Here is a 17,954-nt window from a genome sequence, read left to right on the forward strand (position 1 = left end):
CAATTACAAATAATTCATTCAAAATATACATAATAGTTTACTCAATTACATCAAAAGATATATATTTTATATGCATATTTTGATGAATTAGGATGAATGTAATTGAAAACCAAAGCATATACTAAACTTAATGTATATTCGACTTAATATTGTTTTAGGCAAAACAAACAACCAGACCGAGATTATAAAGGCTCTTGAAACTAAATGTAAGCATATAATTCACGTAATAACATAAACACGTGATATATGAATCTATTAAAATACTAACTTCCAGCCATAGCTTCCAATTGAAGAAGGTTGTGTAATCACGGGACTACTGCAACAGAGTAACAGTAATGTTTCTCTCACTTTCTCAACCCTCTCTGGAGGAATGAATGGACCAAAGGGCTCTTTTATACTATCCATATGTCATCAATATGGTAATGTATCCCTTCCCTAATTACTCTTTCAATCACCATTAAGTATTTACCTTAATTAATAAAAGATTGTATATATGGAAGTAATGCACCAAATAACATATTACCTTTATTATTATAATTTACTAGTTATATTATAATAATGTAATAGTGGTAAGTGTTACACATATAAGTATGACATTTGTTCATATAAGTGTCACATTTGCATCCCGACCCGTCTCATGGTGAGACGGTCTCACACAAGTTTTGCCATATATTATATACTATAAAAGGTATGGCAACAACATTATTTTCTTTTAAACTATATCAATGCACAATATTATGCATGCCATGCATACTCTACTGCACGTATGAATCTTCATAATGCGTGCAAATTAACATTCACAGTTATGCACCTTTCCCTTTCACCACCACCATCCACCACCAACCAAATTTCAAGATTCACAATTATTTCTGTCTTCTTTTTTCTTTTGCTTTTCAGATCACTTTGGCTTCTTGTTCTTCAATGCACCGACATCCCCCTCCAACCAAACAACTCCATTCAGAAGGGATTATACATACTCTTATATATACATAAAACAAAGTACCAGAAAAGAAAGACCCGGGATCAAGTCTCACTCGCGACAATGTGGAAGTAACATTTCAAAGTGAAGATAACTCTTTGTGCACAATAAACAAATGACATAGCCTCTGTGTTCATTTGAGTTACCATGATTTACATCTTCTCATATGTTTTGTTGGGTCGGGCGTGGGGACCTTGGGGTTGGGTTTCAACTTTTTGGAAATAAAAAATAAAACAAAGGGCCAAAGACCTTGTGGTTAAGTGGCATCCAGTGTCCCGATTAACACTCCCGCATGGATGATAGGAGTGGGTTCGAGCCTCAGTGGAGGCAACTGTTGACTCATTGTGCTAGTGGTTAAGTGGCATCCAGTGTCCCGATTAACACTCCCACATGGATGATAGGAGTGGGTTCCCGATTAACACTCCCACATGGATGATAGGAGTGGGTTCGAGCCTCAGTGGAGGCAACTGTTGACTCATTGTGCTACATTGTAACAGAGTCAGTAGTACTGAAAAAAAGCGTTGTAAAATGTAAATGTAGGAAGCAAGTGGAAAGTCATGTGGAGCGAAGCACGAACACCAATAATGAATTTGAGGCACACATAAAATTTCCAACACTAAACATGGGAAAATCATAATATAACCGTCCAGCAGGTTGTCTCTTAACTCTTAAGCTACTAGTAATCTAAGGCTCTAAGCTTTGGTCTTTGGTCCTTCATTAACAATTATTAGGAATGATGAAGTAGTAAACTCTTTCCAATCTTTTCCATTTTTGCGTGCTGAAATAAATGCATGTTAAAAATTTTGCCTGGTTTGGATTAGTTATGCAATCATAGAAGAGCTAGCAGGATTAATTTGGAGCAGAGGTGTATACTTGTTCCCGGAAGCAAAACGAGATTGACGAGTGCGTGGAGTGTAATACTTTTAGATAATGTAATATTTAAATTAGAGTTTGAGGAGTTACTTATAAGAAAAAGTATAATGTTAATCAGTGATAAATTGATTGTTTGTTACTTATGAGAAAAAATTAATACATATGATAAAGAGTGCAACTCTAATCATAAATAAATTGATTGTTAATAAATTGGAGCTGAGATTGGGCTCTGTAGTTGGAAATGGATCCCCGGGGCTTATAATTAGTTTATAATAAGCTCTGAAATTTACGGCACATTTAGTTCACAAATGAATTTTGAAAGAATATGAATAATATTGCATAAGGAATAGAATAGGTAATGAATAAAACAATAATTGTATTTTATTGTTTGGTTCGCTGGAACAATATACATCAGAAATAAAAATTGAATATGTTTTTAAAAGGCATAAATGCCCTTATGCAAAATATATAATATAATAATAATAATAATAATAATAATAATTTTAGAAATATTATATCTACCTCATATAAAATATTATATATATATATATATATATATATATATATATATACACACACACGACTAGATTTCAACAAATAGTCTATATGAGGTGAATGTAATATTCTAATTATGTAGACTTTACATTCACCTCATATAGACTATTTGTTGAAATCTAGTCGTATATGTATATATATATATATATATATATATATATATATATAGACTAAGATAAATATTGATCTTGTGAAGGTTGAAAAGTTTGATCCTGTAAAAGATGTGAGTATCGTACTAATGATAAAGAAGTGCTGCGATAGGGGAAAAAAGCTAAAGAAATAGATTTAATTGGTGGTCTAAGGATAACTTAATACTAGGGGCCCCCAAAATCATTATTCCATTTGCAAAGTGAATAACCTATTCCTGGAAATGATATTCTTGTAAACAAAAGTCATTATCAAACAATAGACTTATTCCTTTCATTTTAGGCCTATTTCGTGATCCAAACATGTCATTCATGTATTAAAAAAAAAAAAGAATAAAAGTTTGTAGAGTAGGTAACATTGCTCTGTCTATATATACTTAGTGGGTATGGACTAAACATCGGAAAATCATAATATATAATCGGCCAGCAGGTTCTTCGTTAACAATTATCAATAAATGAGCATAGGAGAAGGAAAGTGGTCTCTTCAGGGCATGACTGCCCTCGTCACTGGTGGAACCAGAGGCATTGGGTATGAAATACTAAACACTTTCCAACCTTTTCCATTATATTTTTGCTGAAATCAATGATTTAGGCGATACATTTTTGTTTCATTAGTTATGCAATCATAGAAGAGCTAGCTGGATTTGGAGCAGAGGTGTACACTTGTTCCCGGAATCAAAACGACGTCGATGAGTGCGTGAAGAGATGGAGGGAGAAAGGCCTCAAAGTCGCCGGATCTGCCTGCGACATATCCTCACGGCATCAAAGGGTGGAGTTGATGGAAAAAGTCGCCAATCACTTCAATGGAAAACTCAACATCTTGGTACTCTCTTTTTCCATTTCTATCATATATATATTTGCATTATATAAAGCCTGTTTGGTAAATGACTATTAGCTGATTGGGTTAGTTGTTTGGTAAATGACTATTAGCTGATTGGGTTAGTTGTTTGGGTTGAAAGGTATGATTTGTTAATAACATTAGCTGAGTGTAGAAAGTTGGTTGGTAAAGTAGCTATTAGCTGATAGCTGTTTGGTATAATTTTTTTTCTCAAAAAGCTAATTGAAAATGCTGCTTTGAGTAGTTTTTTTCAATTTTAGTATTTTAGAGTTACAAAATGATTATTAACCAAACAACTAATAGTGACCAAATAACTCAAAATTGACTGATAGACTGATTATTTACCAAACAGGGCCATAGTGTTTTTGGATAAAGCCGTAAAGATATGATTTATTTTGTTTAAATAGGTGAATAATGCTGGGACAATAGTACCTAAGTACGCAATAGAGTTGACAGCAGAAGATTACACAATTGTAATGGGAACCAACTTTGAGGCTTCATTCCACCTTTGTCAATTGGCATATCCATACCTCAAAGCTTCACAAATGGGAAGCATAGTTTTCAACTCCTCTGCCGCTGGAATCTTGCCTGCCATTAAATCTACTCTCTATTCCGCATCCAAAGGTATGTATATATTAAGAAAAATAAAAATACTGTTTTCATTAGTTATCTTTATAAAAAAAGTTACTTTTTCTTCCTTAGCCCATCTTTATCCTTGCAATACTCTTTTAATTTAAAAAGTGGGTCTTTCTTCCACATTACCAAATTTTCAATTCCTTTAAAGCAAGCTCATTAGTTTTTGTTTTTGTCAGTCCACTAGGAAAGAGAATGTAAATGTAGGATGAGGAAAAAATATATGAGAAAAACACAAAATAAAATGGATTCACTGCCTTGCTGGGCATAGGAGTGGATAGAACTCGCGAAAGGCGCGTATTTCTTTTCAACAAGTGAGGTCCACAAAAAAAATTAATTTGCAGTAGAAAAAACTTAAAAAGATCCCGCCCCATTTGTTAAAAACTCAACCCAAAATTTTTCTTTTTCTGCAAAAATCATCTAAATATTGATCTAATGAAGTTGCTCTTACTATATTCTATACTTCCCTGCAATATTCTCATTTTCAAATCACATTATAATATAATAATAAATAAATAAATAAACAAAAAAAAAAGAGTAAAGAAGGCTACTAAATTTGCAGTCTTTTGTACCATTTGAAAGCTTTCCAATTGTGCAAGCTTTCAAATCATATAGGACTTTTTTTTTAATAAAAAAATTTAAAATAAAAATGCCAGCTAAATTTGCAATTGTTATTTTTATAGGGATAAATCTAGCCTTATTTTAAATCTATAATGGTGATGGTCCACAATTTCAGCCGATCATCACGACATTTTGTCAAGTTGCATTACTATAGTTAGAAGTCACATTATGCAAGCTGACAAAGCCAATATGCACATGCAATAAATAAATAAGTAGAATTATTAGATTAATTTAGGGGCATTTGTAGGTGAGACAAATTTTATTGTGGACTATGCACCAAATCACATTCACACAAATAATGAATTTTATGTATACAAATAGTTAATCTTATGCATAAAAAGTAGAATAAATTAAATTTCACTTTTAGTCTCGTAACTATTATACATGAATCACACTTGGTCATTGACTATTAAAAATTTTAAATTAGGTGCATAAGTATGTAATTTGTATCACATTTGGTCCTGTTGTCCAATTTCGAGGCCAACTATTGCCGGAAGTTCTTTTCTAGAAGTGCTCCTTCCGGAAGGAGCACTTCTAGCAATAGTTGGCCGGGAAGTTGGACGCCAGGGCTAAATGTGTTACAAATTATAATCATGCACTTAATTAGAAAATTTTAATAGCCAAGGATCAAATGTGATACAAGTATAACAGTAAATGGACCAAAAGTAAAATTTTTTCTAAAAATTATGGACCTAAATTTATTGAATATCATATTTCTAAGAAAATTTATCTTGAGACATCAAAATTGACTCCTTTATTTTTTTTTTTTGACTAATTTCAACATTAATGGGTGACTTATTGGAAGTATGTAGCTTAAATTTTCATTACAATTTGGGTTCATTTAGGTAAAAATTGTTATATTTTGCTAATGAGTGAAAACCACATATTTAAATTTAGATGCCACATCATCATTCACTCATAAAATGATAAATACTAATGAGATTAATAAATTTGCGTTATCACTAGATTTTTAATAATACAAAGATTAAATTGATCAATTTAATAGTTAAAGTGCTAAATTAAATATTATATTTTAAATTTGTGGACTAAGGTAGTACTAGTAGTCATGTATTAGTTTAGGTTGTCTATAATTGACTAGTTCAAACCAAGAAAAGACTAATAGGCCGCTCGTAACTTTATTGTTATCAAAAATTATTAACTTGACCAATATAGATGGGATTACCTCCAAATAGTAATATTCTTTCTTTTATTATTATCTATGGTTTTATTTATTAATTGTTGAACAAGTGTAAAAATGTAGGAGCAACAAATCAAGTGACAAAAAATTTGGCATGCGAGTGGGCCAAAGACAACATTCGTGTTAACTCAGTTGCACCTGGGGTCATCCAAACCAAGCTCCTTGATGACGGCACTGTATGTACACCATTAATTTCCTCCAAATATATCTTTAAATTATTTTCTTAATTTATTTAATTGAATTGTCATATTGTACGTAATAGGGAAAATGATCAAATAAGTCCTTAAACTTTACATAATAGAGCAATTAGACCTTTGAACGTTTAAAAGGTACAATTAAACCCTCTAAAATGTTATTTTCGTGCATACAAGCCCACTAACCGGTTACAGATATGTCATAGTTGGCCACTACCTTTTTGGCGAAAATTCAACTAACTCCAATGACTTTTTTCCCTTCGTAAATCTACATTTGAAGAAGAAACCATTTGTGATCGTTTTTGGTCACTTTCTTTTTGGACAAAGCTGACCAGTTATGGTCGCCTTCACTAGAGAAGGTAACCATGCATTTCTGGTTGCCTCTCCAGAGAAGGCGACCAATTAGTCGCCGTTTCTGGACATGGCGATGAGGTTCTGGTTGCCTTCTCTTAGAGAAAGTGACTAGCTTCGGTCGCCTTTTATGGAGATGGTAACCATTTTTTGTCGCCTCTATTGAGATGGTGAGCGATTATTTTTGGTTTCCTCACTAGAGAAGGTGACTAATTTTGGTCGCCTTTTCCAGAACTAGTCGTCTCTCTAGAGATGATAGCCATTTTTAAATGGTCGCCTCTCCAAAAATAGTAACCATTAATGAATGATAACCTTCTCCCAGAGATGTCGATCATTTTTGGTTGCCTCTCCAGAGAAGGTGACCAGGTTCTAGTCCCCTTTTCCAGAGATGACAACCTGTTTTGGTTGCCTCTCGGAAGAAGGTGCCCAATCAAGTCACTGACAGTGCATTTGAAAGGCAAGTCAATGGCAATTACAATAGTCGGTGTAGATTTATTAGTAACTTGTTGGTTATGGGTAAATTGAATTTATTTGACCGATTTTAATGAGTTTGATGGTCTAATTGCACATTTTAAATGTTCAAAGGCTTAATTGTTTTATTTTGTAAAGTTTAAGGGCACAATTGACACTTTTTCCTTAAGTAATAACTCAGGTGAGGCAACTGTGGATTCTTTGTACTTCATTAGGTTGAGAAAGTAGTTATGAACAGATATTACATTGTAACAGAGTCAGTAGTACTAAAAGAAAAGAATTCATCAATATATACTTTTTTCCATTTTACTGACTCTGCAGAGTGAGGCTGAAGTATTAGAACAAATCGGGCGCATGATCCGTCGGGCTCCGATCAGCCGGCCAGGAGAGGTCGGAGAAGTTTCGTCACTGGTGGCATTCCTTTGCTTGCCGGCTGCATCATATATCACCGGACAAACTATCTGCGTTGATGGTGGATATACCATCACTGGTTTTCCATAGAAAATGGCATTTTTTTTTGTTCTAACGTGATAATAAATCTCTTTATATTCATTGCAACGTGGTGTTTTATATATTAGAAATTGAATATTAAAAGAGGAATAATGTTAGCATTACCATGTGCTCATTGTTTTATGGATGTTGTTGCTAATTTGAATAATAATGTTTGTACGTTTTCGATGTTTTATACTTTAACTTTTATTTGGTCAGCTTAAATACTATCTTATTCTTTAAATTTTACATTATGACTGTGAACTATAATACGCCTATTACGCGACTGAACTAATATTCAACAAATTGATTCCGACACTGCTGGAAATCAACGGATTTCCGACCACCCAATCTGGTCGGAAACACTTGTTCCGACAAATTTGGGCCGAAAAACACTCGTCGGTAATTCCGACCACTCGAGAAAGTGGTCGGAAATATCAACCACTTCTCTAATGTGGTCGGAAAAAACGACCAGAAGAACAGCCGGCATGTCCGGGTTTTCCGACCACTTGGCTTGGGTGGTCGAAAAACTGGAGGCTGCAAATAAAAAAAAAATTCATTTCGCTACAGAGAATCTCGGTCTCTGTAGTGAAATGAAAGAAGAAAACCATATACACATTTCTCAGGCTTCAATAGAACTTATTCATGAATATAAAGTAGAAAATTTAAAAGTCGAAATCTAAAATTATGAAATTTAACTTATGATTCAATCTCCAAACTATTACATCTCTCCAAACTATTATTTGCATACTGCCACCAACATTTCATTGGACCATAGGAAGAAGTGTGCAGTCAAGCTGCAAACAATCACAAAAAAATACACGGAGTAATAAGTTTCAACAAAAAAAAAAAAACACTAATAATAACTTCAAGTATAATTAATCAAATGACAAATATGTGAGTTTTACCTTGTTGAAAACGAAAGAAAGAAAGATTGAAAACAGAGAAGAACTTAAAATTACACACATATTGAAAATTTTTAGGTAAATGAAGGGCAAACAATAAACTCACACTTGCAAATGAATTGACATGTTGCGAATCTTCAACTGGCCGGAGACTGCTCCAATGATCTTCCTGCAGTTGGTACAGTTAATAAAATGCTCTAAAAGCAAGTAATGCACAATTAAATCCAACAAAAAATCAATGAACAGATCATGTTTATAGTAAAAAGTTAAGGATAACATATCCTTACCTGAAGACAATGACAAAGAGATTTTGATGGTAAATACAAAGTAAGAAACAAAGTTGGGCCTTTACTATTAGCTATAACTTTTGACGTAATGGTAAATATTTTATTAGAAATACGTGTATAAATAGATTTTGATGATGGTCAATGTACAAATATATTAAAAATTAAAACTTAGATTTCAATTGTAAAATTAGTATAAGTCTTAGAATCTTACTGCAAAATGTTCATATAGTAAGGTCTAAAACATCATAGGATAAGAGAAGCAAGGGATATTCAACACAACGAGATTTGAAAAATGACATAATTGCCTAAATTAGCATAGTATAAGTTGAATAGCAAGAAGACCTTACAACAACAAAGCCTATGCAACAACATAATCTTCATCACAGCAAGACTTCAAAGCAAGTCTAAATTAAAGTGTAACACCCCAACCTGCAGACCATTGCCCTTGGAGCATTTTTTTTCTTTTAATTTTTCAATTAAGTTGAATAGTCCCTTATGTCGTTGAACCTTTTGTTATAAACAATACTGTTGAAAATCATAAATTTTCGTCTACATAAAAGTAATTTAAAATTTTCTTTTTTAAACTAAAAAATGCCAACATGTTAAACAATAAAGGAAAAAAGTTCAAAATAGCCACTCAACTATAAGCCAAAATAGAACTGGACCATTCAACTTTAAAAAAAAATGTAAAGTCTTTTGAAAGAGATGCAACAGTCGTGCTGGTGATAAAGAAGTGTTGCTATAGGGAGAAAAAAAGGCTAAACAAATTTTAGATTTAATTGGAGGTAGAATATGAAATAACAAATTAAGATTATTCCTGACTTAATACCAGGAGCTTCCAGAATCACTATTCCATTTGCAAAGAGAATAACTCATTCCCGGATATGATATTCCTGGGAACAAAAGCTATTGCCAAACCACGGAATAGGCCTATTCCTCATAATGTCATTTCATTCTAGACCTATTTCGTGAACCAAAAATACCGTTAATGCATTTAAAAAAAAAAAAGAATAAAGTTTGAAGAGTGAGTAACATTACTCTGTCTATATATACTTGTGGGTATGGACTAAACATGGGAAAATCATAATATAACCGGCCAGCAGGTTGTGTGTTAAGCTACTAGTAATCTAAGCTTTGGTGTTTGGTCCTTCATTAACAATTATCAAGAAATGAGCATAGGACAAGGAAAGTGGTCTCTTCAGGGCATGACTGCCCTCGTCACCGGTGGAACCAGAGGCATTGGGTATGAATACTAAACTCTTTCCAATCTTTTCCATTATATTTTTGCTGAAATCAATGATTTTTGTGTGGTTTTGTTTCATTAGTTATGCAATCATAGAAGAGCTAGCTGGATTTGGAGCAGAGGTGTACACTTGTTCCCGGAATCAAAACGACGTGGATGAGTGCGTTGAGAGATGGAGGGAGAAAGGCCTCAAAGTCGCCGGATCTGCCTGCGACATATCCTCACGGCCTCAAAGGGAGGAATTAATGGAAAAAGTCGCCAATCACTTCAATGGAAAACTCAACATCTTGGTACTCTCTTTTTCCATTTCTATCATCATATATAGTGTTTTTGGGTAAAGATATGATTTAATTTGTTTAAATAGGTGAATAATGCTGGGACAATAGTGCCTAAGGACGCAACAGAGTTCACAGCAGAAGATTACACAATTGTAATGGGAACAAACTTTGAGGCTTCATTCCACCTTTGTCAGTTGGCATATCCATACCTCAAAGCATCAACAATGGGAAGCATAGTTTTCAACTCCTCTTCAGCTGGAATAATGCCTGTCATTAAATCTAGTCTCTATTCCGCATCCAAAGGTAGGTACTACTATTCCCCATTTCTGCATCGTTTTGCTTATCCAGTCATACTGAACTATCTTCAATGTGGTATAATAGCTAATAAGATAAGCTAACTAATTGAATTACAGTTTTTGTTAAATTAATTGTTGAATTAGTTTATTAGTGTAAAACAACGTAAAAGGATAAACTAATGTATTACGATTTTGACTAATGAATGATAGATGGTGTTATTTTTGTAAATTATTTAAAATAAAAAGAGTTTAAAAGTCAGGAGACTATTTTGAAATTAATGGTACCTCAAAATAAACTATTATTTTAAACTTCCCATGTTTTACCAAATAATGCTTATAACTTGTGGTCTAGTGGCATCGTCCCAGTTTACACTCTCACATAGATGATGAGAGTAAGTTCTCACATGGATGATGAGAGTAGGTTCGAGTCTTAGTGGTGGCAACTATTGACTCTTTGTGCTTCAGTAGATTGAGAAAATAGTTATGAACAGATACTACATTGTAGTTTCTCGTAGTACTCCAAAAAAAAAACTTTATTTGTAGTTTGAAATGAGTTATAAACTTTATCAAACAAAGACAATATCTAGGGAGCACAACCCAATGGGTAGCTCAAGTTGCAAATCGCAAATGAGCTCTTTTTGTGGGGAAGAATTTTGGGAGAACCTGGGTTCGATTCCCACAAGCGACGATTCCCCCTGGGCCAGCTTCTGTGCCTCTCGGAGCGAACGTGGGTTGATCTTCTGTGCCTCTCGGAGCGAACGTGGGTTGATCTGGACCGTTAAACGGACGGAGAAAGACCCATTGAATTTATCAAAAAAAAATATCTTGACGCCTCGCGGTCAGTGCAAAAAAAATAAAAATCTAGCGAGCACCCAGGCCGGGTTGAACCCCACAAGGGAAAGGACGCCTCGCGGTCAGTGCAAAAACTTAGAAAGTGCAAAAACTTAAAACGTAACACTTTGTTTAACACTGTGTCATCAGAGCACATCCCGTGATTTACCTCCTCTTACATTACAGTCTCTAGACAAAAGACATGAATGATCTTTAAGTTTGCAGTTCAAACTTAGATAGAGTGTTAGCTCAAATGAAATGTCATGAGTTTATACCCTTGTAGCATGCACACACATCACCCATCATAAGATCTGATGAAAATAAAATCCGTAAATTATCCATAGTGGTGACGATCCACATTTTAGCCGTGCATCACGGCATTTTTCAAGTTGCATTAATATAATTAGAAGTCACTTTCTTGCAGGTTGACAAAGTCAATATACATATATATAAAAAGGAAAGAAATAAATATAATTGTTAATATAGTATAGTTGGTTGTAGTGTCACTTTTACGAAGTATTAATCAATTTGCCCATACGCTTGCTAAAGTTGAGGGTGTCTGATTGTCTCACTCGGTCTGGATGGGTGTTCCCTCGAGTTTTTTTTTTTTTTTTTTTTTTCGTTGATTGATTAATTAATATAATTATTTGTTTTTCTTTATAAAAAGTTCAATAATGCTGGTATAGTTTTATAAGGTGAACCATAATTTGTTCTTAATAGATGTTCAAAACTGATTGGTAACAACTTTTAAAATTGTCTACCCACAATAGTGAAAAAGTAGTGGCAAATTTGAAAACACAGGTCCAATAATGATGGATAAAAAACAGTAATTACTCAATTTTGAGAATTACCTTTTAATTTTAATTGTGAAGTATGAAGTTTTGCAAAGCCAAAGACCTTATGGTCTAGTGGCATTCGGTGTCCTGGTTAACACTCCTACATGAATGATGGAGTAGCTATGAACATATACTACATTGTAACGGAGTCAGTAGTATTCAAAAAAAAAGAAAAAAAAGGTTTGCAAACTTTTAAAATATTGAATATTATTTATGATATTAGTTTGTGCTATTATAAGCTTTTACCAAATAAAGATTCGCATCTAAATCTGCCCATGTGAGTTGTGACTACTAACTTCTCACCGACAAAACTTAAAATCAAGTTTTACCTAATAAAGATTCAGACCAAATTGTAATTAATAAAAACTAAAGTAATCTAATTCCAATAAAGAGTTAATTCTATTTTTTGTCCTAGATTTATATGTGGTAGTCCAGTTTTAGTCCTTTTTTTATTAGAACATCCATATTTAGTCCTAGTATTATTGTGACATGACCATTTTTGGTCATCTATCAACAAAACAGTTGTAATGTCGTTAAATACAAATGCATTTCGGTCTTCAATTTGCAGATTTTTTCATTAAAAAAATAAACATAAAAATATAGCGAGGTCAACTTACTTTGTATAAAAGTGTTCAAAAAATCATTATATTTAACGACATTTCAACAATTTTATTAATGGATGACAAAAAATGGTCATGCCACAATAATACTAAGACCAAATATGGATGTTTTGATAAAAAATGACTAAAAGTGAAATATCACCTATAAATCTAGAACCAAAAATGGAATTAACTCTTCCAATAAGTCACCAATCAAATTTGGTTTGAAAGTAATAGGATGACTAAATGATGGAAAACAATGGGATTAACAATTTCACTTTATCATTAGATTTATAATAATACAAAGATTAAATATGGGTCAACTTTTTGTGATCAACCTTTCAAAAATATGGATCAACCTAATAGTTAAAAAGCTGCCAAAGACCTTGTGGTCAAGTGACATCCGGTTTACACTCTCGCATGGAGTGGAGTCAATTATTGACTCTTTGTACTTGAGTAGGTTGAGAAAGTAACTATGAACAGATACTATATTGTAACAGAGTGAGTAGTACTAAAAAAAATAGTTAAAAAGCTAAATCAAACATTTTGGATTAGTGGTCTATTGTAGTGCTAGTAGTCTAGTACAACAAATGGCAATATGTACAAAAAGGGTAGACATGGCTAGCGATATAAATAGGCTAGGTCGAGTCGAGTTTTGAAAAAATATATACTTGTATTAATTGTGTTTTATTAGTGGCTCAATATTAGTCTTGTTACAATCGTCTTAATTAATAAAATCTTTCTAATGATATAATTAATTTTAATAATATAAAACTTATGTAGAAGTATTTGATAAAATATATAAATACATCAAATTAAAATAAATGATATAAAAGAATTTAATAAAGATAATATGACTAGAGGGGTTGAAATAAGATTGGTAACATGTCATGTAATTGTACTAATATGATCAGAGGAGTCGAAATATGATTTGTAACTTCTAATTGTAATAATATGACAAGAGAAGTCGAAATAAGATTTTTAACTTATAATTGTAATAATATGACAAAATGAGTCAAAATTAATAAGATTTGTAACTTGTAATTGTAATAATATGACAAGAGGAGTAGAAATAAAATTTATAACTTGTGATTGTAATAATATGACAAGAGGAGTTGAAATAAGCTTCGTAATATGTAATTGTTATAATATGACTAGATGAGTCAAAATAAAATTTGTAACTTGTAATTACAATAATATGACCAGAGGAATCGAAATACGATTTGTAAATTATAATTCAAATAATATGACCAGAAGAAGTATAATTTGTAATGTAATAATATAACCATAATAGTCAAAATTAATATTAAAAACTTTTAATTGAAATTATTTTATTTATTTATTACAATTTTTTTTTTAAAAAATGAAGAAGAAGAAGAACAAGCCAACGCCGAGGACAGCCGATGGCTGTCTCCTTCTTCACGACGACGATCATAGTCACCGTCTTCCAGATCCAGAAATCTGGACAGACAGTCATGGTTGTCTCTGTTGAGAAAGCCATGATTTTTTTTTTGTACGGTGAGACAGCCATGGCTGTCTAGAACGAGAGTCATTGATCTTGCCTAAATCAACGTCCAGGATTAACAATGATTAAAAAACGCGGTGACAATTTGGTCTTTTTGCATCTAGGTCAAATTTTAAGGTCCGTGATTTTCCTTCTTAAGGTGCGTGGTTTTCCTTCTTAAGGTGCGTGGTTTTCCTTCTTAAGGTGCGTTGTTTTTGTGCTTAAGGTACGTTAGTTGTTGAAACTTAAGCGCGTCGTTCTAAAGCTTTAGATGCGTATTTTTCCTTCTTTAAGATGCATGGTTTTCTTTATTAAGGTGCGTGGGTCATGTGCTTAAGGTGCGTCAATTCTTCAGTTGAGAACTTAAGGTGCGTTTTTTAAGAAACTTAAGGTGCGTCATTTTAAAACTTTAGGTGCGTAGTTTGTGTTCTTAAGATGCTTTGTTTGTGTGCTTAAGATGCGTGGTTTGTGGAATTAAGGTGCATCATTTTAATGCATAAGGTTAGGTGCGTCAATTTCGCACTTAAGGTGTGTTCTTTTGTGTTAACAGTACTTCCGCACGAGAAGTTATCTCCGTACCTTAATTATCTCATTCCTATATATCTAAAAACATAATAAGTCTCAATCAAAGTTGTATCCCTGATTTATGTCCATGTTTTTAGTGCTAACCATTTTGTACGTTGTGTTTTTAGAGTTGTACTATACAATTTTTGGATAAAAATACCCTTACCGTTATAATTTTCGTTATCTTTTCCGTTAACTTTACTATGTACATGCATCCACCATATCTTTTCTTATATTCTTTAATGATAATAATATTTGTAAACATTATATATTAGATTAATATAATAAATATTTTTTATCTTTTAGATTTTAATTAGTAAGAATTTGTTAGTTATTATTTAAAATATAAATATTGAGCGTATGTTTTTGCGCATCGCGTATAGAAAAGACTAGTATATATAATATAGGCCAGTGTACATGTAGACGTATAGGCTAGACTTTAAAGTCTGACTTCTTTCTTTCTTTTTTTTTTTTTTTTTTTTTTTTACTAAATAAGCTAGGTCAAGGAAGGCCCAAACTAAGCCAGTCATAGACTCCTTGATAATGGTCTAACATATTTCTACGCCTAAACATAGCTTAGCGTATCCTTATCCTCCAATACTCTTTACTTTTAAAAGTCAATTAAGCACCTAAACTTTTAAAAAGGGTCAATTAAACCCTTTAACATCTCAAATTGAGGCAATAAATCCCAATAACCGATAAATGACCTATAATAATAGGTCATTTTAATTCCGGCGATCGGCGACGACTGAGCTGTCGCCGGAGAAGGCATCCGTCACCTTCTCCTAGAAAAGGCGACCAGATCTGGTCGCTTTCACCAGGAGAAGGCGACTAGAAACGTCGCCTTCTCCGGGAGAAGGAGACCAGATCCGTCGCCTTCCGCAGGAGATGGCGACGGGTAACGACCGATTTAAATGATGACCTGTTATACAAGTTATTTATCGGTGATTGTGCTTCATTGCCTCAATTTGACATGTTAAAATGTTTAATTTACCATTTTAAAAGTTTAAGTGTCTAATTGACTTTTGGTGTAAAGATTAGGGGTCTATTTGACCCTTTTCCCTTAATTTATAATTTTTTCAATATTTTCTCTACAAATTTTCAGATCCAATTCAACTCTCTTTTAAAAGTGTGTCCAAAGTTCACATCTTTTTAATTTCAATTCAATTTTAATAATAACAAAACAAATAATAAAATAATAAATAAAGTGACTGATTTTGTCCTCCAAAGACTAATATCGCCACTCTATTCATAATTTAGGGGTTAACTAGAGGGCCAAAAATATAACTTTCCCTTCTTTCTTTAATTCTTTGTGATTTTATTTAATAATTTTTAAACAACTATAAAAATGTAGGAGCACTTAATCAAGTGACAAAGAACTTAGCGTGCGAGTGGGCCAAAGACAACATCCGTGTTAACTCAGTTGCACCTTGGATCATCCGAACCAAGCTCGTCAATGACGCCGAGGTACGTATATATAGTACAACATAGTAATTTTCCTTTTCAGAATAATCTTTTAATTATCAGATTATAACTAATAACTTTTAGTTTGTGCTAATTAAAATGAATTCATTAATTTAATTTTCTTTTCCCAATGCAGAGTTATGTCGAAGGATCGGATGAAATCGAGCGCATGATCCGTCGGACTCCGATAAGCCGACCAGGAGAGGTCGGAGAAGTATCATCATTGGTGGCGTTCCTATGCTTGCCTGCTGCATCATATATCACCGGACAAACTATCTGCGTCGATGGTGGATATACCATAACTGGTTTTCCATAAAATAATGAACTCTTATTTTTTTCGTTGGTACCTTATATAAATCTCTTTATGTTTTTGACGGTTGAAGTAGTGTCATGTTTTTTTTTTTTTTTTTTTTNTTTTTTTTTTTTTTTTTTTGAGTACTACGGACTCTGTTACAATGAAGTAGTGTCATGTTAAAAGTTCTAACGATAAGAGTGGAGTAATGTAGCATTACAGTGTGTTAATTGTTTTATGGATGCCCGTTCCAAATTTGAATATTAATGTTCGCGAGTTTAACGTTGTAATATATATCAATTTTTATTCACCGTATATTTGATTTACATGCAGCACCAAATACTATTTTTGTTTTAGGGTAACCAAGGGTACCCATATTAGAATACAATCACTAATGTCTCGCTGAATTCTAAACACCTCAACGACATTAATTACATACTTTAATTAAATATGTTTAATTTAAGTTAAACTATATTTATTTAAATGTTATGATTTATTTATTAAGAAAAAAAAAAACTTCCTTAACTTTGTAATTCCTTGTTAATGACATGTATGTCACTTTATGTTAACCGCCAGAACATAGACATTATACAGCTAGTGCATCAAATATTAAATTATTAATCCTTATTATCTATATCCCTAATCCCTCCAATTTGTAATAAAAGATATTGATTGCTTTGCATGGATGAACACTCGATCGATGATGAAGAAATCACGACTCCAAATCACATCGGTGATGATCCAAGAAAATAGGAAATTTATTTGGCTAAAGATTACCCATGTGTTCACAATTTAAATAAATAAAAAAAATAAAAAAAATAAAAAAAAGACACTATTATCCCCACTTTAACCAAAAAAAAAAAAAAAAAGATCAATCCATGTCAAGTTAGGAAATCAAATCTGGGTCATTGCGAGCATAAATATAATATGTGCAGTCCAACTATCAACTTAGGCTTTTAGTTGAGGTGGAGCACATGCTTTAATTTGGTATCAGAGCCAAGGGGGCGTGTGAGCATAAATATTTTTAGTTGAGATGGAACACATGATTTAATTATCCAAATAAAAAAACAAATGCACAAGATTAGTCCAAAACAAATGCACAAGATTAGTCCTCACGTCCTTTACCTAAGGATGGGTCCTCATTTGAGGGTTGTGAAGTGATCTATTCTTTAAAAAGAAAAAATTAAACTAATGCACCTTAAACTTCTAACCTATGCACCTTAAGCTAAATTAACATAAATATGGCTTTGTAGGAGGAAAAATCTTTGCGAAAAAATGCACATTAAGAAGGAAAACCACGTATCGCCTTAGGCTGACACACGTTAAGTTTCAATAATCGACGGACCTTAAGCACACAAACCACACACTTTAAGAAGGAAAACAACACACCTAATTAAAACTAAACTTTAGACCGACGCACTTAAGTTTCAACAACTAACGCATCTTAAGCTCAAAATCGCGCACCTTAAGCACAAAACCACGCACCGGTCTTAAGAAAGAAAATCAC

At 32.9% G+C, this 17,954-nt stretch overlaps 2 protein-coding genes across 2 annotated transcripts; both read left to right on the forward strand.

The window, feature by feature from the left end:
• Positions 1–2,965: 2,965 nt before the first annotated feature.
• LOC115996965 (tropinone reductase homolog) lies at positions 2,966–7,552 on the forward strand. Its single transcript, XM_031236408.1, has 5 exons — positions 2,966–3,082; positions 3,169–3,376; positions 3,799–4,015; positions 5,907–6,019; positions 7,181–7,552. The coding sequence occupies exons 1-5, from the start codon at positions 3,009–3,011 to the stop codon at positions 7,358–7,360; spliced, it is 792 nt and encodes a 263-aa protein (XP_031092268.1). The 5' UTR covers positions 2,966–3,008; the 3' UTR covers positions 7,361–7,552.
• Positions 7,553–9,598: 2,046 nt separating this feature from the next.
• Positions 9,599–16,473, forward strand: LOC115996963 (tropinone reductase homolog). Its single transcript, XM_031236406.1, has 5 exons — positions 9,599–9,783; positions 9,866–10,073; positions 10,148–10,364; positions 16,046–16,158; positions 16,292–16,473. The coding sequence occupies exons 1-5, from the start codon at positions 9,710–9,712 to the stop codon at positions 16,469–16,471; spliced, it is 792 nt and encodes a 263-aa protein (XP_031092266.1). The 5' UTR covers positions 9,599–9,709; the 3' UTR covers positions 16,472–16,473.
• Positions 16,474–17,954: the final 1,481 nt, after the last annotated feature.

This window comes from Ipomoea triloba, chromosome 11 (genome assembly GCF_003576645.1).
Source record: "Ipomoea triloba cultivar NCNSP0323 chromosome 11, ASM357664v1".
NCBI lineage: Eukaryota > Viridiplantae > Streptophyta > Magnoliopsida > Solanales > Convolvulaceae > Ipomoea > Ipomoea triloba.

Excerpts from the sequence above, each read along its gene's own strand:
- LOC115996963 (XM_031236406.1), top strand. The coding sequence starts at position 9,710 with ATGAGCATAGGACAAGGAAAGTGGTCTCTTCAGGGCATGACTGCCCTC. Across the intron at positions 9,784-9,865 it reads GGTGGAACCAGAGGCATTGG|TTATGCAATCATAGAAGAGC; the intron begins GTATGAATACTA and ends TTGTTTCATTAG. Across the intron at positions 10,365-16,045 it reads TCTCTATTCCGCATCCAAAG|GAGCACTTAATCAAGTGACA; the intron begins GTAGGTACTACT and ends ATAAAAATGTAG.
- LOC115996965 (XM_031236408.1), top strand. The coding sequence starts at position 3,009 with ATGAGCATAGGAGAAGGAAAGTGGTCTCTTCAGGGCATGACTGCCCTC. Across the intron at positions 3,083-3,168 it reads GGTGGAACCAGAGGCATTGG|TTATGCAATCATAGAAGAGC; the intron begins GTATGAAATACT and ends TTGTTTCATTAG. Across the intron at positions 4,016-5,906 it reads TCTCTATTCCGCATCCAAAG|GAGCAACAAATCAAGTGACA; the intron begins GTATGTATATAT and ends GTAAAAATGTAG.